The following is a 23719-nucleotide window of genomic DNA, read 5'->3' on the forward strand; positions in this document are numbered from 1 at the left end:
GCAATATGACATGCTCAGAAATGTGACAAAAATACGCAGTCTTTTGAAAAACAAAAAGTTTTAGACAATATGACTTTTTCTCTGAGTGAGAGAATCCTCCTTAAATAAGACCTGTCTCCTTTTTGCATAAATGAAGAAAAAAAAAAAAAAAAAAAGCTGTTGTTGTTTTTTACTCTCCAGGCAGTCACATATGACTGACATGATATTTCATGCAGGGAGATCTGAGGGGAGTTTCCAGTCGATTACGACTCATCATGGAAACTTGGTGATGCCAAATATTGAAGGGAGCGATTTTTCAAAACAGTCGAGGAACTCAAAGTGTATTCATGTGTTGTATTCTGACAAGTTTGCATGTTTACTTTCTGTTTCATAGGGGAAACCAATCAATTTTATTGTTTGATAAGAAAATGATTTGGCAGTTGCAGCTTCGTTTACCAAATCATGCAAGCATGTTAAATCTTCAGTAACTAAATAAGGGCTTGAAGAAATCATAGATTTAAGAACAAATGTTTTTTACATAAAGTTTAGATAAACCCCTCACTCATTACAATGTCTGTTTGAACTACTGCACAACTACCCATAAAGAGCTGCCTCAGACCTCATGAACGTTATCGTGAAGCTTGACATATACTTGCTTTTTTAATCGTGCATTCGCACAAACAACCGGCTGCATTGTCAATATAATTGTTTAAATGTTTCCATAACTAAGTGCCGTGTTCCTGGAGGATTCCTTTTGAAAGCACAGCAGCGCACAGAGGATGTAAATAGAATGAAGGGTTTTGCATGATGTAAACTGTAAACATGGTGAAATTATTTAGTGGAAAATTGATCTCACTGGACCAGTAATTGATAAAATGACTTAGCCAGCTCAGGCATCCGATGATGAAAAAACCCACCATCGACACCATATACCCGTCCCAGTTTTCTATTATTTTCTGCTGTGCATGGTAGAAAAGGTCCTGCACTTGCTTTCATATATTTTTGCACGTTTCATTGTCAAGTTCTGAAATGGTGCTGATCTCATATCAGCTATTCTGACAAACATACTTGTCACTGTGCAGCATCAATGAAATCGTGCAAATGCGGGTGATTTCAGACCTGATCTGTTTACTTGTCTTCAATACTTCCATTGTTATTGCTGCTTTCGTGCCCACTGACCCCTGACCTTGTCCCGTCCCCGTACCGCCCCTACACTTCCCCCATGCTGTTCACATGCATCTTATTGATGTGTCACGTTTGTTTCTGAGGACACACACAACCAGCGCTTCAAACTGACGCAGCATGCACGATGTAGCCATCATGCGAACGCGCAGTTAAAAACCAGGTCTTGATATATTCACAAGATATTATGGGTCTTAAAAGTTAAGAAACAAATGACTAGATATTCTTAAAACTGATATATCTTTCAGGAAACCTGCCGTATTGGATCAAAGATAATTTTCTGTGAAGTTGATACAGACATTGGCAAGCAGTGCTTTTGGTTAACCAAAAATAGCTGCTGTATAGAACCTTCAGCCAATAAAAACCCACGAGCCGTGCTCTTTACATGCTTTTTTTCCCCATATAAATATATTATTTTAAGGGTCCTCCTAACTTTCAGCATCTGCAAATATTATTCCTCTCACTACCCATACGGACGATAGCTTACTTACAATTAGAAACCCATGGTACATGTTATTGTACATTTAGCATCCACTGTGTTCCAATAATCGCAATTATTTATATTTGTGAATGGAGAGCTGCAGTTGCTTCAACTCCTTCCAGCTGCAGTGACTCCTCACACTGGTTGGTCACGGCACTGCAGGATCCTCCTTTATAAGCATGCTTTAGCCTGATTTATTGTAATATTGCAATTAGTCTAATGCATATCTTTAATGTCTTTGCTGATAATAATTTTATGTTTAATATTATTATAAGCACCACGAACAGCAATAACTGACATAAATCATGAAAAAAAAAAAAGGTTTGCACAAAACATATTTTAGTGTGTTGCTTTAGTGTGAACTATTATCATGGACCCTCACACATAATGTGAGAAATGTTATAGACTTATAATGCTAATAGCTTCTAAGATTGTGCACTCAGTAAAAGATTTACAAAAATTAACTCAAATATTTTGAAATAAGACCATATCACAGCTAAATTACAATGTATAACACACACAAAGTAGATAAGACAGAGATTAATGAATGTTTGTGTTGGTTTTAAACTCCACATTGTTAACTTGACTATTGAGAAAGCTCATTAAGAACAACTGAAAGTGTGAATACAAAATACATTAGCTGTGAATTATGTTATTAACATCTCTCCATCGTCAAACACTATCCCGATAACTCCCACAAAACCACGGTCATCACTCCTCACTGGTTCTACATGACAGGATTTGATGGTATAGAAATATATTTGACAATATTCATTCATCTCCAGGATGTTAACTCTGTGGAACCGAGTGTGTTTCATCCATCCATTATTTACACCCGTCACAGAGGGGGCGGAGCCTGTCCCAGCTCACGTTGGGCGAAGGCAGGGGACGTCACAGGGCCAACACATAGAGACAGAATCAAAGACCATTCACGCTCTTATTCACACTAAGGCTGTAGGTGTAGAATCACTAGTTAACCTGACACGCATGTCTTTGGATGCTGGGAGGAAGCCGGATTACCCAGAGAGAGCCCACGCAAGCAAAGGGAGAACATGCAGACTCCACACAGAAACGCCTTCAGCCGAGGTTTGAAACCAGAACCTTTTCTCTGAGGTGACAACGCTAACCACTGCATCATTGTGCCGCCCCCAGTGTGCTTCAACAAGGACTTAAAAAGCATACTTTACAATGGAAACAAACAAAACTTAATTCTCCTTGAGCCCATACTGGCCAAGTGGGTTTTTCCTGTGATCTGACCAATACAATGGAGTAAATATCTCTTGGAATTGGTCCTAAGGTGGTGAAACCCTTCAGGCAAAACAGCAGTATGAGATGAGTAAATGGATGTTTTAACCTGCTGTGAATTAAATATGAAGCTTCTGTTTGCCAGCAGACATGCTGTGAGACACGATATTCAGATGGTACCATTATCATAACGTTGCGACTATGAGACGTGTGTGACTGGGACTGGAGGTAGTAAAGGTGAGTCTTAAGACAGCAGAATGTTTGATGCTGCTATTATAAAAAAAGACAGATATTTTTCATGTCTTTCTTTTCCATACCAGAGATGAATGATGGATGGATGTGCAAAATGAAACCAGCTAAGGAGGTATGTATGTGTGGCATTTTTAGACTGATTGATCAGTTTATTGACAGTAAAATGTTTCTGTATTAGCTGGTGAATGTTTATAATTGTATGAATGTATAAATTAGCACATTTATCGGACACACTGAGTTGTATTATGTTAGTGTTTTCTTCATTGTAATGTTTTCAAGTAAATTGTCTCTTCAGCAAATTGTATGCTTTCCTTTTCAGCTCTCAAAAATATGGTAAAAATATTAGTGTAATGATGGTAACAAATCTCCACATTTTGCAGATGTGCACTTTTATCACTCCGATGAACAAGCATGTGTGTTTAATTGGCTGGCAATTCATTCCTCTGTATTTCCCAGCACATTCTGTTTCTCCTGGACTTTAATGGCACCAGTTGTCTAGACCCTGCTGCCGGAAAATAATGATATATCTATTAAATATTAATGGTTTGAAATGGAGATGTAATGGTTACAGCAGTAGATCAACTGGATAAGCTTAATTTGTGCATGTGGGTGCGCGTGCCCAGGCACTCACTGTGCATTTCTTTGCAGTGAAGTCATGAGGTTGTGGTACAATAAAGAAGAGCTGTGAATCATTAGTGACAGTGTGATTAGGTTAAGGAGACTGTCTATCAAAGTACGCAGAGAATAGTTAAGACGCTGGCATATGTGTGGGCAGAGAGGTGCGTGCATGCGTCTGCATTATGATTACAGTTTTACTGTTATAACCTCCAGGGGAATGTTCTTTTAACATATACAGGGAGGTCCGTGTGCTGTGCTGCAGGGTCACCTTTGGGTCGGCATTGATAGAAATAATAAGGCTTGAGAGTTTGGCTCGAGGACATTTCATGAGGGTGGATAATTGCCATATTGGGGATTTGAATTTGATTCCCCCAGTTGAAGGATCTTGCTTGTCATTTAGCTACCATGATGTCCAAAGTTTCCAGCTGAGAAAAAGAAAAAGAAATTCTGCTGTTCATATTTTCAGTGCTTGACTTTTAGACGTCAGACATTCTTTAACTTTATTTAACCTTGAGTACTGCAGTCATCCTTGTCAGTGAGTCATATTCAAAACTCCACTAAAACTTATGCGCAAAAGAGTTTGAGTAAATAGTAATTTTATTAGTCAGCAGCAGTAGTGATCAATCAGTGATGTATCATCCATTTTCTTGCATTCATTACATCACATTAGAGCTGTAACAGCAGTCATCTTTTAATTACCGTCTTTAAGACAGTGACTTTTATCTTTTTGATGAATCATGATTAAAGTGCAAAGAGATTAAATAAAAGGCGCCTTAAACCGAATTCAACTTCTCTCACAGCTGTTTAAATGAAGTCAGAGGAAAACTCACAAGTAGCCCAAAGGAAGTGTGAACATCCCAATTCAAAATAAAAGCACAAAGTAAAACTTCAAGGTGGCAGAAGTTGAGGGACTGTGGGTGATTGGTATGTGTTGCGTGAAAACATAAACTTTTGTTTATTTAACATTACAGGCAGAAAAAGAGTTTGTTAACAAATACATATTCTCTCATCCAAAACGTAATCTTAACAAATGTATGCGTAAGTCATATTTAAAACAGTAGGCATTGTCTATCAGTCCTGAGCAAAAGTTAGACTAACTCCAACAAATTATTATTCTCACTGAGGTAATTAATGAATTAATCTTTTGTTTAATTGTTCTTTTAAACAATTAAAGTAATATTTTTTTACTCATTATAATTAATATAGATAATGTAGTTATTGAATTGATGAAATGTAAAATGTAGCTTCATGCCCGTGAAAAGTAATCACAGTCTGAAGTGATGTTTATTAGTAACAGAATAGAACCTGTAAGTTCATGAATATAAAACAGTAAAGTAGCGAATCCTCATCTTTTCACTTCTGTAATCGGTAAGCTCATGACTACACAAATTCAACGGCTCAAACTTGCCATGTTATTATTACAAAAATAACAAATGAATTAAATTCTGTCAACTTTAACAATCATCCTTAAAGTCCAAAATTTGATCATCTGGCATCCCATGTCATTAAGCTTTATTTAGGGGTATTTTTTTTTTATTTATTTTTTTAATTTTTTTTTTAGATTCTGACTATTTGTATCGGGTGTGTTTTTATGTTTTTTTTCCCTTTAACCTACTTTATGATTTATATACGATCGCCGTAAGGATTTTATTTTAGGATTATTTTTTTTCCCCGGAAGTTGAGCGGGTGATCGTGCCCGGCTTTGAAGCTGCTCGCGACACAAACCGCACGCAGCTGGCAGCTGCTTTCATTTTCCAGAGCTCGAGACGCAGCGACAGAGCGGGGGTGCTCGCGCTTTCTACGCTTCAGGGATGTATAACCTCTGATGGACTTGTGATAAGACAAGAATACGCAGTTTATCTTTCACCCTGGCTCCCCCGGGTGTTGGGTTACCAGCAAAGTTTTTTTTGCAGGGAATAAACTGTGCTCATGGTCCGAACTGTTTTACCGGCGCCGGTTTTTTTTTAATTTTTTTTTTAATGTGTTTTACGTGTTTTGCGCTCAACAGTGAGGTAGACTTACTCGGGCACATTTTTTCCACAGGGTCGGCGTGAGATTCATCCCGCGGATGCGGCTGTCGGGGTCGATGTCCGAGCCCTGCAGGATCAGCCTGTCATAGGGTATCATGATTTCTCTGCTCCTTCACAAGTGGATGAGGAATATTTCTCCTGAGATGCTGCTGCTGCTGCTGGTGCCGATATTGTGTGCTTTACCTCTGACCGGAGCGGCTCCTTCTCTGTCTACCGAGCAGCTGGACACGGGGGTGGTAAGTTTTTAACCATCTTTTCTACCTACTTACGGAGAACGGTGCTCCGAAGTTTTTTTTTTTTTTTTTCTACCTGCAGTAGGTGGCGTGTTGTGTCGGTGCGCCGGCAGGGTTTCTTTCTCCTTTTTTAAAATTTTTTTTTTAATTTATTTAATTTTTTTTTTTTTCCCTGTGTGATTTACTTGGGGCTACTCTTGAACGTCCAGGAAAGAGCGAGTGCTGTCTTCTCCAGATACTTGCTCTGAATTTTAACAACGCTCTGCAGTCCAATTCAGGAGGCAGAGTGGCTGTAGCCTGCACACTGCCTGATGAGAAATTTAAAAATAAATAGATAAATAAATACAATATGTGCATGGGACCTTTAATCTACTGAATCCTTTCATTAAGATGGAAAAGCAGTCAAATTCTCTGCAACAAATAATTACATGTATGTGAAGGGATTTGCTTCAACGACCTATTACACCGTTGGCTGACTAAATCCTTGAGGCATATGTTAGAAGCTTTTCTTGGAGAACCGCTGTGTTTTAAATAGAGGATCCAGCACTGTAGTCTGCGGTGGATCAGTAGAAATGAACTCACGAGAACAGGCGGTATCATTCGTGGAGGAATTCGATTTGAGCTGTGACTGCCTATGGAAAGAAATCGAAGCCCTTACTCATCGCTTCTGAAAAAAAAAACCTCATTAGTAGGGGATTTTAATGCATTATATTTCCATGCATGTGTCCGGCGATGCATTTTGAGATCCACACAGACTGCAAAGTGGGAACTGGCCGCACCTCATACATCACAGACCAACAGCATGTGCGTGGCACGCAAGCAGGTGCACCTGCAAAAGACCAAGAGTTGTAAAGACCTGATGTGTGTGAGCTCGTACGGTGTCTTGAGTTTGTAGCCTTTTGATGGGTTATATACAATGCTGGATATGAATACAGGACTACACGACATTTTCATTGTAAAAGCTTGAGCTCCTGCCTTTCAAAAGCCGTTCGTTATCTTCTCATTTTCACCCCCACCGAAGCTGCACGTTTCTTCAATGTCACTGCTCGGGGCGACATCGGTTTTCGTTGCCGCTCATTCCAACTTCCGTCTCTCTTGTCTCGCTTTCTTTAAGCCCTTAAAACTCTTCTTTTTTTTTTTTTTTCTGAGACCTTCACGTGGGGATTACGTTTTTCTTTAAGACTACAACAAGAACACTAAAGCGGATCAGTTTCTATGTCTTCTTCTTGATATTGTCTTTACGTTTTTCTTACACTTTGAAGCATTGTGTCTTTTCCTTTTTTATTTTTATTTATTTTTTTATTTGCTGTGTCTTCTGACACATCAGACGCGGACACTTTAATTGTGGCCATAATTTATACTACGTGTATACAAGACAAGAGACAGTTTGAACTTAATCAAATGCAGCGGTATGTGGGCTGCCCATAAATAATGTTATGTAACAAGAAATAGTTGTAAACAGCAGCCGGCAAGCTTACATTATCCACATTTTCTATCGGTGTGTAACACAGACTGACTGCTGAGTCAGAAGACAACAACCCTGATATAAAGACATGGTCTGTTGCTCCTCAGTTCGGGATCAATTTTTATCTGTTTTTCCAAAAGGTCAATTTGGCCAAATCTGATGAGGTTTTCACCGGGACCTGTACACACTTCCTCCTCGCTGAGCAGCATTGGCCACAGACAACTGGAGCCTTGAAACAGCCTATTACATTAATGGAACAGCTCCCCTACCCTTGGACTCTCACTTCCCGCCTCGTTTTATTTTCTGGCCTGCAACGTAAAGCTACTACGTGCTGCTACCTGTGAGCCTTAATCAAATATATTTCAACATTTAAACCGTTTGGGAGGCAGCAGGGCAAAATAATATTACAGAAATGAACTCGTCGTTTTCTGTCTGTGAAAATATATGTTTTCTCGCATATTTCCAGTTAGCTCTCATTTTCTTTCGGTTACAGTCACACATCTCTGTCAACGACTGGCTGTCCCCGAACCGCCGCCAAAGATAATTATTTGCCACTGATAAATTTCTTTTTGAATTGCTGTTGACTGGCGAATACCGAAACAGCAGAAGTTTTGGACAGTGACTCTTGCACAAACTTTTCGGGAGAATTTGAGCGAACCGTGACAGTACAAACCCAGCGGGATCGTTAGATGAAAAGGTGTGGTAGCGGCAGCGGTTTTCCTCCATCGATCAGGTAGACAAAACAAAACTCGAGGCGGAGGCCACCCTGCATTTCCAGATAGAGCCGTGCGATACACTCAGTCTCTGTGCAGACTGTCGTGTGAAGGGCAAAACAACACTGAAGCAAACATGCCTCTTGTTGAAGATGAGACAGTTCAAGGAATAAAAATGACCACTTCCTGCGGGTGGGGGGGGGGGGGGGGGGGGTTGACATTGGACTCTTTCGTCCAATTTTTGATACCAATATATGCACATATATATATTTTTTTTTTTCTCGTAGAGGAATTAACATATTAATGTGTCTACTCTTATCATGATGGCCTTCTGGCAGATCTGGACATAAAATACACTCAAAAAATATATAAATGAATTTGTTTCATGAGTTGAAGTAAAAAAAAAAAAAAAAAAAAAATCTCTGACTTCTTGTATGTGCACAAAAGGTTTATTTTTCTAAAAATGTTTTCCCAAATTTGTTGAAATTCATGCTGGTAGGCACTTAACCTTTGCCAAGATAATCCATCCACCTGACAGCCGTGGCACATTTAAGATGAACATTCAGCTCTGGTGGACATTCCTGCAGTCGGCATGCCGATCGCACGCTCTCTCAAAACTTTGATGTGCCTGACTGAAGTCTTCGATGTTTTCCTTAAACTAATGAAAAATGGGAGCAAAAACAAAAGTATTGCTATTGTTATCTACGTTGAGTGTAAAATGATTTTTAAAATGTATACATTCACCGGGCAAATTGAGGAAGTGATGGCAATTTAAGTTATGTTGACGTTTCATATCTACTAATATTAATTTCGTGCTAATGCAGGTTTTTTTTTTTCTTGACTGATGACATGCCAATACTGTTGTGCATTCCCACCAATTCCCTGCTGTTCAGAAAACCCTTTCAAACAGTGATTTAATTGTCAATATGACAGATATAACCAGAACTATTTTTTGCCTTACTTTTTGATAGATGCTACCTATAAAATCTGCTAAAAGCAGTTATAGTTTTGATCTAAAAGTAGTTCCAATCCCGCAGTCTTCAAAAGCTGAAAAAAGTACTTCCTCTCTACGACTCAATTTTTATGCCAGTTCCCTTTTTAATGTCATTTTACTCAGTTAATCAAGTCTGATGTCATCATATTCTGACTTGCTGAAATTGATGGAACTTATTTCCTTGGTCTTTTCATGTTGGCTGTGTTTGATTTTTCTTCTTTTTTTTTTTTTTTTTTAAAGCTTTATCAGTGACACAGTTAACAGTGATGGCCGTAACGTGTTTGTAGTTTCTCTGTTCAATAAGAATAGCACATATGGAGACAAGTTTTCATCGTAAAAGTTATAAAAACATCTATTGAATTTTATCTGGCCTATCTAGTTGCAGCATATTCACCTTCTCTGTTGTCTGATACGTTCAAAACAAGCCTCGTTCATCAAAATATGCAAACACCGCCTCCGTCAGAGCCTCCCAGCGTTCAGCATGCACTATTAGCTGTGTTGAGACAGAGATTGTCTTGGTTGGTGAAAACATGTATTCCCTAACACCGCAGCATATTTCTCACTTTGATAAACGGAAGCACCTGAGAAATACCTTTCTCTACTCTTTTGGTCCACCCGAAAAAGGAAAATATAAGAATTTCTTGAGCCCAGAAACCACAAAGACATGAAAGTGCCTTTTAACTTTATAGTTTCGAACTCAGCTTGACCGTTTCTTATGAGTAGCTACGTGAAAGGATCTTTATCTTCAAATCCAGGACGGGTCTCATATTTCTAGTTTTCCGGGTGCTAAGAAATAGTTGGAGTCCAGACTGTTTGTTCTGTCCTCAAGAGATGCCACAGAAATGGAGTGTCTTTGTAGACCTTCGTGGAGCTCCGGGAAGCAGAGGCCACATGCGACTCCTTCACTGTGGAGATCAGGGGGAGGGGATAGCAGACGTTCATAGTTGTAGCTTGTCCAATAAATGAAGTGATGATCCCAGTGGGAGTATTTGCATATCTAAGAGTTGCAAACCGAGGCTGTTAACCACAAGATGATTGTTAATCCTGCAAAGCCCTGTTCAAGCAGAAAGCATGTGTGAAGTGGAGCTCAGTGTCGGTCTGCTTAATAAAGTAGAAGAATGTGATTTAGTCTGTTCTCAATTTACCTGAGAGATAAAGTTTTCCTCTTTATCTCTCAGGTAAATTGAGAACAGACTAAATCACATTCTTCTACTTTATTAGAACTTTAGTCCCTGTGGAGAGAAAAAGATTCTGCCGATCACTGACCGCAAAACCAGCCTAAACAATATAATCTGACTGCAGCGCCTAGTTCATCATGACAGACACCGAGAGAGTATCAGTGTGGACAGCTCGGATGATTATTAGTTGGCCAGTGACAGATTCGTTGTCACTGGAGAGCCAGAGGACACAGAGAGCATCACTCTGGAAGGCCTGTAAAGTATAGATATTATCAGATGATTGTACACATTATTCTCTTTCCACAGTGGGTTTATTATGCTGGTGTGGATACATGTGTGGGTGTTCGTCGGTGTGAGTCTGATTTTAGCTGTTGTTCACTCAGGAGTCAGAAACACAAAAACAGCCGTCTCACCATAAAACAATCCTCCGATCACTGCCATTGCTCTTGTCACCGAGTTGAGATTGTGAGTTTTATGTATGAGGTGTGTCTTCATAACAACCACACACGGAGTCCCTAAAAGACTCACCCACACGCTTAAGCACAGATAAGAAGTGTTCATTTTATAGCCATGCTACTACGCGGCTTGATATATCGCTGCCTAGCTGCGATTTGCAATTTCAGCACTTGAGGGAACTGAGTCATAACAACTAAAATGTAATATGCTCTGTATTTTTCTGCTCGTCATATTATGTTCCTCGTGAGGAGGATTTTCTCCACTGAAATGTAACCGCAGGCTTCCCAGAGGAACCATTCACCTGAACACACAGGGCTCTCCTTTTTGATAAGCGAGTGCGAGCTGGCCAGATTAGCAGCTGATATATCACCTAAATTACAGTATATTCAGCTACCGGAGGAATTTTATTCATTAAGGAAACCCGACCATTACACAATTGAGTAATGATCGTAAAACCTTAAGGCTGTACGAGTTTGTGCGTGCGCGTGAGCCCGGAAGGCCAACCACACCCCGCCAAGTCCATTTCTCACTTTCATTTCCCTGTTTAATTTCTTAAATGAGAACACCATCTGGCATCAATTCCTCTGGAGAGGTAGGTGCGCCCCCTCTTCCCCCCCTCCCCCTTCCCTCCTCCCGCTCCCGTACCTCCACCACTCACGCGCCCTCCCTGCTAAAAAAAAAAATTAAAAAAAATCAAAGTAATGTTATCAAGTCTTGAAATTGCATCTCCGAGCAAGGACAACAAAACAACAAATCAAAAACAGACGTATTATTTTCCGGAGTGAGGGAAGACTGGCTTTAAAAAGTGATGCCAGGTTCTCGGGAACAAACTGTTAATTTCATATTAATCCTATTTGTGATTACTTGTGGCTTTCTTGATAAATTTGGATGCAATATACAGTCCTTTTTGGGGATATTTTGCATTCTGAAGAGTTACAAGGTTGTTGGAAAGAAAAGGGCTCACTAATTATACCCATAATATGCTTTGTAATTGGGTCAATAATTTACAGCTTGTGTTCTTAAAAGAACCATAACAGTGACTCAGAGAGCATCCGGCACTAAAATATAGTCGTATATCTTCAGATATACTCATACAATAATACCCAGTTGCTCTTTTCTGTTTCGATTCCAACTAATTTTCTTCAAGCACCATTAATCATCCAACCAACAGTGCTTCAGGAGCTTTTAGTTTGGAAAATGTTAATTTTCATAAATTCGTTTTTGTTCAGAAGGGTATAATAGGGTTTATTATATGACCAGTGTGGCCACCGTGAGTACCACTACCCTCATTACCATCTAACTTCTCTGAAATTTGTGTAGATTTTGCCCATCATAATTTTAGTCCTTTCACTCTCTCAGTCTCTTTCTCTTTTTTGTACTCATGCACATCGGAGACTCTCTTCTGTGCTTTCTACCAGCAGACCACGATTCTTCTGATTAAACCCAGAAGCTCTGGGATGGAAGCAGCTCAAAGAGAAAAATGGATGCAGAGACAGTCAAGGAGTGCTGCACTGAACGAAATAAGGCTCAAGAAAAGAAGACCCAAAAAAAGTGGATTAGGGATGGGCCGGGATTTTTGAATAGACATTAAATTATTAAAAAAAAAAAAAAAAAATGGAAAAGTTTGACTGAAAATAAACGTCCCCCTTTTTCTTTTCTTTTTTTTATTGGCACATTACGACTGCCAAGAGGTGGCGGTAATGCACCTAAAAGCTGTTTGCCAAGAACACGTTACCAGCAGGAGCCCGTGAAGCGCATCTGTCACTTTGAGTTAAGATACTTTGGTAGAAACAGCAGAAACATGCATAGACTACTACAACAGCTACAGACAGTTATTTAAGAGTAGAGCACCAAGATCCATCCACAGATCAACAATCAATAGCTATCTTTTTGTCTGCTAACAAACACCGGCCCTTACCTAAAAGATTAAACTGAAGACGTGCAGTTTTTCAAAGTTTGATGTGCGCTGAGGCCGAGTTTACAGCATGAGTCGTTTTCGATGAATAATCCAATACCATGCAGTGTTTTTGCCTAAAATGCCCACCTGCTAAAAAAAAATCTGTTATTACACTCAGATCATTAGGATACTTTTAGCACCGCTGGCCCACTTCCAACAACCAGTGTGACCTCGCTTCTGTAGAAATGCATCATGGGACTCATATTGAGGGCAAGTAGATTATTTCAGGAACAATGTCGTGTGGGAGAAGATTTGAACGTTAGAGAGACCATACTTCTCTGTAAAGAGTGACAGAGAGCAAACGTTCAGCATGTTAATGTGTATCAGATTGTCAGCTTGTCAGCAGGAGGGAAACCAGGCCCTCCATCCACTCCCTGCCACCTCAGCCGTGTTAAGCGTAAACGTTCTCCGGAGACATGCGAGTTTCTAAGAGGACTGTCAGAATTATTGAGGAGTTCATGATTTCATCAGAAAACAATTCAAAATGAATCCCGGGAGCTCTGACACCTCGCGGGCTGCCAGCGTTGCGTGGTGGTGGACTGATGTGTGGCGGCTACCACATTTGTGTGAACGACACGCTGTCAGACGCTGATGACATTGATTTACCGATAAGGTTTGGCAGCAGATGCATGTAGAGTTTGTCATGTTGACGCACGATAATATTTGTGAAATCATTTTTTTTTTATTTTTTTTTTGCCCACGTACTCCATTCTCCCACCTCATTTGAAATAGTGGAGTTAGTATTCACTGTGCAAAGCTTGATTTTTTTTTTTTTTTTTTGCACATCTAACACTTAAACTTTGTCAGCACAGACCGTGTCGCTGGTGTCTGAAGCATCTAACAGAACAGATATGTTCTGATCAGTCCAGCTGTCGGCACAAGGGGTCATAGCCGGGGACTTTGTGTTTTACTTGAGAAAGTGGCTGGTAGCGCACTACAGTGATTGTGTATTGAGCTCGGAGTGCTTCGTAACAGCAGGGACCTTCATCTCAGTACTGTGTGTGAATGCCTCCTGTGTCGACACAGAGGAGCACCAGAGCTGCTGCTCTGCTAACGTGCTGCTCATGCGACGCCTTCCAAGTAGACATGGTGGAACTTCAGACCTTACATGTGCATGTCTTTTTTACCGAACAAGGCAGAAGTGATATTGTCAAGTCAAGAGGAATGATAATGATATTGAATATGCAAAATTGAGCGTTTACACTGTTTGTTGGGGGTCTGGGTTCACGCCTAGAAATTTTAGCTTTGCTCATTAAGTTCAAACACAATTCATTTTTAGAGCTGTTGCGCAATCAGTTATATTTTTCTTTTGTTTTTGTTCTTTTAATTGTTTCATCGCTGTTATGTGCAATTTGAAACACCACGAATCGATCCTGACTTAAATCATCACCTTTCTGACACTGAAGGCATTTGAGCTAAATTTGTGTTTCATTTGTTGTTTTCATATTCAATTGAGAATCACAATTCTGAACATGGAGAAATGATTAGTTATTTTGCAATTCTTTCATGACTCCAACACAAAAAAAAATAACTGGATGATTATTTTTTTATACGTATTAGTCAGAAAGAGATTTTTAAAAAGAATTCTCCAGTTTTTAAGATTTTGTCAGAATCAGAGTAATCCAATGTCAGCACATCCAATGATATTCACCAGTTAGTAGTTAATTTGGCTAACTTAATTTTCCATACTTTAAAGAAATAGAAAATGGTGCTCATGTTTCTGCCTGCAGTCTACTCTCTGTAGTCATGGCAACATTATACCATTTGTTTCATGTAAAACGTTATATATGTTCAAACAAGTGAAGCCTTTGACGTGACATTTTCCAAAATACTTCGTTGACAAAAAAAAAAAAAAAAAAAACACTAATATGTTCAAGTTTATGTTCTTTACATTAAATCAGGTAGTGCCATCGCCCCCATGGATTTGTTGTCAAAATAAAATTCAGAGTGGCACGTTTCCTTTTTATTTGGATTCATAATTTTTTATTCTCCATTGAAGATGAAAATAATGAAGGATACCTGGATTAAGAAACAATATTGCAGCAAATGATATTTTCCTGATGCATGTGTGATGGGTTTATGACATCAGATCTTTGGTATCAGTGTTTCTCAGTGTCTCCACACACCTGGTATTCTGCTTCATGTATGTGCAGCAGCACAAAGTGTTAGAAGCATAAATGATATAAATAAATAATACAGGTAAGGTAGTATGCAATTTTATCTGCTGTAAATCCTCACATCATACTCGATGTGATACAGCGGTACTTGCAGTAAAAAAAAAAGAAACTGAAAGGCCAGTTTTGGGGGGAAATGGGCAATGATGCAGAAAACTGGTGAGCTTTTGTCACATAAATGGACAGAAAAGAGAGCTGGAAGAAATGTGTGTTGGCGTCGTGCATGTGATTTAATCAAAGTAAATGGTTGTACATAATGACACTGTGCTCAGTCGCAGCCCTGATCAAATTGTAGGCTGTAGATTTATCAACATATCTGTCCTGCTGGCCTCAGATGGCTGCAGCCATTTAATGATTTAATGAACTAATTTCATACACATAAAGTAAATGTGGACAATAGACAAAGTATAGTAGAGTCACGCACTAAATTATCGATAAATGCAGACTAATTTACCAACGTTGCTGTTTTAACCACATTAATCATTTTGGATTGAAATGCTACTTGTTGAAAATTGTTGATTTACAATTCAGGCCTTATTCTCTTGCTTCTGTGTAATCCGAAAGTATTTAGTTTACTCAACATCATCCAATCATCCATCAGATGGTTTGGGCACAACCAAATATTTGAGTTTACGTAAGTAATGGACCAACCTGTGCAAGCAATTTTTACTGTTTTCCACAGCGGAATGGGATCCTACGTCTCCCTGTTGGCTCTCACTGGTTTCATGGCTTACTGTAACGGTGGGTTACAGGCCAGCTGGCTCGCACTGAGGTTTTCCAAGTAGAAACCACAAATCAACTCCATGTGGTCATTCTGTTTTAGCTGCAGCATCCCGCCCACTTTCAGTCACAGACCAGATCAAAGTTTCAATGCCATTCAAAGGGTCTTGTAATTATAGTGTTTTTTTGAGTTGTGCTGTTTGCATGTTAAAGTTGAAATAATCTTAAGGCCAACCAATAGAGCTGGAGGAAACCCCAAAGCAACAACAGAGCTCCTCTAAAGTTCACCGTCTTAAACTGGCAGAATTGTTTGTGTGCATGTGTGGATTTAAAAAAAACAACGCATGCTGATTTTGATCTGGGAGTGATTGGCACTGCTGGCTGGTTTGGCTTATTTCATATCAAAGTGAAGGGCAGTTTAAGCAAAAAGATGGATGAAAAGTAGGGAAAAACGTTTTCTGAGGAAGCGTTTGATGTGTGCTTTGGAATTAACTGTCACTACTATATGCTCTCAAAATGAGGCCACACTTTGTCGGTGCATCTAAGTGAGAAGACGAAAGAGGGAGGAACACTGCGGCCAGTGTCTGTGAGTAATGTGTTTATTAGAATTAAAATTAAAAACATGGATGCAATAAGCACTAAGGCATAAATATCTGATTGAGAGTGGAATCACATTGTCCCACAGCACACTGCACAGCCACATTAATTTTGAGTGACTGTTAAATTCAAGATTGTATCTTGAGGTGCCTATTAGTTCAGCAATTATTCATTGGTTAATTAGATATTTGCATGTTTTTTTTTCTGTTTCTGCAGCCCATGGGAGATAAACAAAAAGAGTTATTTCTCAGTGTGTCTCCCCCTAATTGACAATTAAACTAATTACATATCCTCATCAAAAGAAGTAGCAATCTGGTGATGAGACTGGTTTTTTTTTTTACATCCTGTAAACTCATCAGAGTTCAGGATCATGACTGAAGAGCAGAAGTGGCCAGTAGGAGGTACGTTTTCAAGTAAAAAAATATTACTCTTTGACCTTCATCACGTTTCCATCAATTTGAATATTTCGGATAAATAAGACAGCAACACTGGAAATGATCTCAGAGTGCCGTGTGCTCACCAAATCTGAAAAGGCCTTGATAAAAGTAATACCCAAGTATCCCCAGTTTATAATACCCAGTATCAAAGATAATTAGGCCTAATTCACTGTGGTCGAGCTGAACAGAGGCAAAAGGAGCGGCACAGTTTACAGTCTACACTCTCCATCTCGTGACCAAAATAAAACTAATCTTTGTTGATGATAGCGGGCCAGCTAGGAGGCTTCCAGGTATTAGACACACACCTGAGACCTACTGAAAACCAGAGACCCGTTCCAGATCATGAAATGGCAGCCAGGTTTTGGACTGGTCTTGGAAACGGGGAGCACCATGAAAATCCTACGGGATGTTTTGGGGGGTATTTTTGTTGTTGTTGTTCTCTTAGGAGGGGGTAAAAATAGTAAATTCTTCATCTTGATTCCATCATGATTGATCGGTTCATTGGTCGAGAAACTCTTCGAACTGAATTCAAAAATCTCTTCCAGAGAACTTATTCTTTATTATTCCTTTTACACCATCAGCGAACACAAACACCGCCTATTTCTCACACTGATGTTTTTTTGATTTTTTTTTTTTTTTTACTGAATTTAGGTTGAAGCCAACTCCGGAACAGTTCAGCCATTTCCTCCTACCTGAGTCTCAGCTGTCTCTTTGGGTTTTCCAGTGACTATAATCGATGTGTTTTGGGTTTTACAAATTGAAGGGGAAAAAGGAGCTGGATAAGAGCTGTGCAGCACGCAAACCAGATCATGGAAATATCAAATATTTCAGCAATACAACTCACGTTCACATCACACATTTTCACCTGAAAGTGGAAGATCTGTTAATCCCAAACTGAGAACCCTCGGGCAAGTGTCAGAGCAGCACAGCATCTTTGTCTCGTGGAATATTCATACCGTTGGAGAGTAGAGTATGCTGACTTTATCCCACAGGCAACTTTTAAAACAGACTCCAAGTTGCCTTCGCCGGCATTTTCAAATGATAACGGAGGTTAATGTTTTGGGACATCATCGTTATGAATGTGGTAACACAGAAAACAAACGTGGAAATACAAACGTCTGATGTTGAAGATTTGTACTGTGATCAAAAAGTTCAGATACTGCATCTGTAACAACCCAAAACCGTTCCTGATTTAAAACAGGCTGTGATCCCCTTCAAAGTATTCCCCTTCTGCAGCGACGCACCGTTCCCAGCGCTCCCCGTCACGCTTCCTGGAAGTCTTCCTCTGTAGGTGCGTCGAGAACCATCTGCGATTCGCACTGGATCTCCATTCAGCTGGAACTTCTTTCTGTTCCCCAAAATAAAGTTTCAACGTAACGATTGTGGTTTTAAGGAGGAGAAACTTGCACATTTTCAAAGCGCTGAGCGGGCACGTTTGTCACATTGGAAAACGTGAAGCATCTCAAGGGTCTCCGTCCATGGTGAAGTCGTAATTGCGCTTATACCAGTGGTAGTAAAAAGTTGTGTAGCTCGGGTGCTGATGTTGATCAAGCGACCTAACTTACAATACTTACATGAAAGGTATTGCTTCCCTCTGCTCCATGCCCACTACCGAAATCTTCAGATTTGACAGCCTGCCGAAAATCCGTGTTGACTTGACCCTCTCAGTCATTAATATGGGAGGAGCTGGGGAGCTGGAATCAGTGAATAAATAGTATACAGTACAGTCGTCTGTAGAGCCACTGAGCAAAGTGTCTGCAACGAAGTGACAGGACTACAGATATAAGCACACGTTAGCATATTTACATGTAAGCCCCTTTTTTCCCCACATTTTTTTAATTAAACTTCCACTGAAGCTGTTTTTTTTTAAATTTATTAACTTTCATACTTGGCAAATCAGATGGCAGCTCAGTGAATGCAGGGTCATAAAGTTAGTGTATGTATTTGATCAAACTGACTATAAATCAAATTTAACGACAACTTGTGCTGCAGTAATTGTTAAGTATTTCTTACTGGTTTAAATTAGTTTTTTATATTATTTGGTGAATAATTAGTTGTTATTATTATTATTCATTGTGATAAATGAAAAAAATATGCAATACTGGTCATTGCATGTTCCCCAAGCTGTGCTGTTTCACTTATTTTGTCTGTCCAGCATTAAAAAAGCAACATGTGTTTTTAATGATGTATGTTCAATGTCTACAAACATTTAAATGACAAAAAAAAAGTGACTTTTGTGGATTCATTTTTCTGCAGACTGATAATTGTTTCATTGACCAATCATTTCATAGAGAACTTTATTGCTCTGTGTTCTCATGTATGCTCGTATCAATATTAAAGAGGGATTGCTCTATAGGGCATTGCATTTTTAATTAGAATGTAGGTGCAGCTTTACATGACTGCAGAACCAGAAAGTCTTTATAACTGTACTAAAGCTGCTCTATTGTTTGAAGTACTGCTGAGGGAAACAGAAACTCTGTAGCTCTAGCAACTCAGTGATACTTATCTTATCTTATTCACGCTATCAGATTTTATTGACTTGATAAAATAAAAATCACAGAACCATCTAACGTTTTGTTGCAAATAGTCAACAGCGTTGCAAGACACGTGTTGAGAAAAAAAAAGACCCAAATTAACTGCCAAAGATTTAATAAGAATCAAACGTGAAGCTACCAGGGAGCCGTCATCCTCCAGTTCTGTCATGTTCCAGAATTGAAACGTACCTGGAGTGCCCAGAAGTACAAGGTGTTCAGTGCTCAGAGACACGGCCAAGGTAAGGAAGGCTGAAAACCCGACCACCACTGAACAAGACACACAAGTTGAAACATCAAGACTGGGCCAAGAAATATCTGAAGACAGATTTTTCAAAGGTTTTATGGACCGATGAGATGAGAGTGACTCTTGACGGACCAGATGGACGGGCCCGTGGCCGGATCAGTAATGGGCACAGAGCTCCACTTCCACTCAAACGCCAGCAAGGTGCAGGTGGGGTACTGGTTTGGGCTGGTATTATTTTTCAGGTTGAAGATGGACTCAAAATCAACTCCCAAACCTACTGCCAGTTTTTAGAAGACACTTTCTTCAAGCAGTGGTTCAGGAAAAAGTCTGCATCTTTCAAGAAGACCATGATTTTTATGCAGGACGACGCTCCATCACATGCATCGAAAGAATAATGACATGGCCCCCTTCCTCCTCTGACCTAAACCCTATTGAGAACTTGTGGGCCCTTCTTAAATGGGAGATTTATGATGAAGGAAAACAGTCCACCTCTCTGAACAGTGTCTGGGAGGCTGTGGTTGCTGCTGCACAACAAGTTGATCGTCAACAGATCAAGAAACTGACAGAATCCATGAATGGAAGGCTTTTTACCGTTATTGAAAAGAAGGGTGGCTATATTGGTCACTGATTTTTTAAAAAAAAAATTTTAATGTAAATTTTAATTTTCAATAATAAAATGAATCCTCAAAAATACAACTTGCCTAATAATTGTGCACACAGTGCATATTCACAGTGAAGCTGTGAGCAACAGGCAGTCAGGCCAGATTAACAACATGTCGGCACAATGTTCACACCCTGAAATGTTACATTTATTGCTTGTGAGTTGCAACAGAAGTAACGCTCCACTCACAACGTCCATACAGGCATACCTCGTTTAGGCCAATGTAGCGACAGCTCATAACATGAGGTGGGTGTTGCCATTAATGTTTTAAATGAGAGAGTTTATGTTCAGATACATTCAAGAGATTTATTTATCTTTTGCAGCGGTATCAAATTATGTATTGAGAATTGTGGATATTGGATGGTGTTGGTACCATAATACATATCTGGAACACATTCCCAGAAAGCTGCAGGTCTGCTGAGACCCTCAGCTCCTTCAACTCAAGAGCGAAGACTTTTCTGTTTGCTGCTGCCTTCCATTGAACCAGATTCAAGGATGTTGATTCATTTCTTGCATTTCTGCATTTTACTACTGTATTTTATTTCTTAAACTTTTCTCCTATTTTGTTTACCTTGTTTAATGTTTTAATGACTGTTTTTAATGATTTAATCAATGTTCTTAATTGTTTTTAAATGTCCTTTTCTTTTGCCTTGTGTTTTGATGCTTTTAATAGTTTTATGTGAAGCACTTTGAATTGCCTTGTTGTTGAAATGTGTTTTACAAATGAACTTACTACATTTCTGGTACTGCGACATCCCGAACAGGAACTTTTTAAAGTTAAATCTCTGTTGTTATATAACCTCCATGTTTTTTTCTTTTTTTTTCTTTTGCTGCCTTGTGTACATAAAAATACCACAGATATGTCAGCTGTTTATTATTTTAAGTGCTGGTTTACCTCCTATGGACTTTTTTTCCCCCCCTTTATCACCAGCCTGTCATGACTGTAACACAAGCTCCTCTTGGATTTGTTGCCCACACAATTTTATATGTAGGTATGCAGCTGGGCTTTGCTCTGCCAGGCACGCATCTTATTAGTATCACAGCTTTATCCAGAGGAGGAGAGTTAAACACACACACACACACACACACACACACACACACACACACACACACACACACACACACACACACACACACACACACACACACACACACACACTCTCACTGCCATCCCAGCATGGAGAAAGAGATCCATATTCGGAAAGACATAGAAGAGTACAAGTTAGACCATAAAATATAATAGCTCATACTCCTACATACAGGGACTGCATTTCTCAGTCTGGAGGTGTGGCTATTTCACAGACCCTTGTCTTATTCCCAGGCCACAGTCTGAACTTTGACCCCATTTCCCAGGCTACTGCTGTGTCAAATTGCAAAGCAAGAAAACTCCCTCTGCTCCTCATTTTGTCCAATTTAACTCTCCATTCTTCAACCTTGAAGGTGAACTTTTTTATGAACTCGCTACTGGAGACTTGAGGCTGTGTAAGGATCAGCTGATTCATACCGCAGGGCTGTCATTTATTTGCAGTGGTGCTAAAGCTTTAGGTACCGTGCACCTCATCTCATCTTCACTTCCCTAATGAAACTGCACATATCCAGACAGTTCATGTCTTTCTGCAGGTGCAGTACACAATCACACACACACACACACACACACACACACACCATCATCCCACCTCTTCTTCCCATCTGGTACGACTACTTTTCTCAGATAGCCTTTCAGTGGTGTCACATTAGCTGCTCATCATCAGTGGCGTCGGTTGTACTTTTTCATGACTGGGAGCTGTGGGGGTTTTCAAATATAATGTTCTTTATTTGATGACCTTTTTTTGCTGATTGCCACACTGTTACAGGTGATGAGGTTTTTGTATGTTGGAGGGCGAAACAGTTTTGTGTCTGAAAATGAACAAACTAGAGTATGAGACCTTGCAGGGATGATAAGTTGGACAGATAAGGAGGTGTTCTGCTTTTGTTGTCAGAGACATGCAGGAGGTGTCAGACAGACACACATCTGTATGTGTACACACACATACACAATGTTTGCTGCATTCAAGGTGACAATATCTCTGACTGCAGCTTGAAAACCAGCAACAAAAATCACAGTGGGATAATTCAAGCACGTGTACATTCTTCGTCCCACATTACATTGTTTATGCAACAAAAACCATGTGGTGAGGTTTAGGAAAAGATCATGGTACGGAATAAAGTAATTACTTTGTCTTTAAGCACCATTACGTACATCCTGTAAGTTATTTCACATACTTTATGCAAGTTATATACAGTACATTACGTTAGTTTCCATGAAGACTTTTGCTTTCTCAGACTAAATCACGATTCTCTTGGTTGGAAGGCCTGTTTTTCATCCATCCAACTACCCGCATTTCCTTCTCATGCAAACGTTGTCACTCTTTCAACTCCGACACATGACCTTTCTATGACACCAATGGCTTTTCACAAACCATCAATATGTGATGCCCTGAGAATGAGAATGTTTTGGTTTGACATGTACCATGGAGAGTTGTGCTGGTTATACTGTTTTATATACAAATTATTGCTGCCTTTGTAGCTTTCCAGACTTAAGAAGACTAAAAACACTGCTTTAAGGGAGTAGAAGACTTGTGTTGCACTAAAGGCATAATGCAGAATGAGGTCAGTGATATCAGTGGAATATCACTGCTCTGCCCTGATTTTCCTCCTGGCTTTGTGGCTAAAGTTGAACTAAAGTGAACAAAATGTCATGGAACAGAAGTAGTACTGAAACTTTAAAGTGGTCTGACCTGTGTGACATGGCTTTCTGGCATCGATTGGTCTCGTGTCAGTTCCACTGTACAGACAAACAAATTGTGCATTTCCAATTCTGGGACTTACTCTACCATTTGATCGGACTAGATCTTCAGCAAGATAATGGCAACCTTACACAAACTCTATGTTGCACATTTGGAGTGGAACCGGTGTAAACCGCTGCTCCATGTAGTGGCAAGTGATAAACTTGTGAGGGACTTAAATGTCATTTGACACATGGCATTTTTGGTTTGAATATTTTTTTAAGTGGAAGAAGAATCTCGTTGTGACAGATCTGTATAATGCGTGTGTCAATGTGATTATTACCAGTTGCCGCCAGCTCTCAGTGAGCGTTGTCATGTACTGACCCCCAAAGCTAAACCCTCAGGCCTATACATGACATACAAGATCCATAAATACACTCACATATATTCCTTACATCTTTTTTGAACTTGGAGCAGACGGAGATGTCAACTCATAACTTCACAAGAATGCCGTATGATCCAACAAACCTACAAACAGAACTAAACAGGAAAGAAACACACCTGTCTCCATTCAAAGAATTTATTTCCACTGTCACTCATAAAACTTTGTGCGGACTGAAATCCACTCTCAAACTCACCCTCTCAGATCCACACTTGAAAGTTTGAGACATTTATTCCTGGCAGAGAGCTGCATGTGTTGACAGTTGCGTAGATCTGTCAAGCAATCGTGTGTGTGTGTGTGTGTGTACTTGTGTTTATATGCCGATGTGTGTGAGTTTGCATATTTCTTATTGTGGCATATGG

At 39.6% G+C, this 23719-nt stretch overlaps 1 protein-coding gene across 1 annotated transcript in view; it reads left to right on the forward strand.

The window, feature by feature from the left end:
* The first annotated feature begins 5525 nt into the window (after nucleotides 1–5525).
* Nucleotides 5526–23719, forward strand: part of mmp17a (matrix metallopeptidase 17a) — an 80422-nt gene continuing 62228 nt past the window's right edge. Inside the window, exon 1 of the mRNA XM_069704035.1 lies at nucleotides 5526–6023. Coding sequence (XP_069560136.1) covers nucleotides 5883–6023 — 141 coding nt within the window. The 5' untranslated portion in view covers nucleotides 5526–5882. The remainder of the gene's footprint in view (nucleotides 6024–23719) is intronic.

The sequence above is a fragment of the Brachyistius frenatus genome, unplaced genomic scaffold (genome assembly GCF_029030835.1).
Source record: "Brachyistius frenatus isolate BFR_SWC_R1_liver_20210118 unplaced genomic scaffold, ASM2903083v1 Contig_3, whole genome shotgun sequence".
Taxonomy (NCBI): domain Eukaryota; kingdom Metazoa; phylum Chordata; class Actinopteri; family Embiotocidae; genus Brachyistius; species Brachyistius frenatus.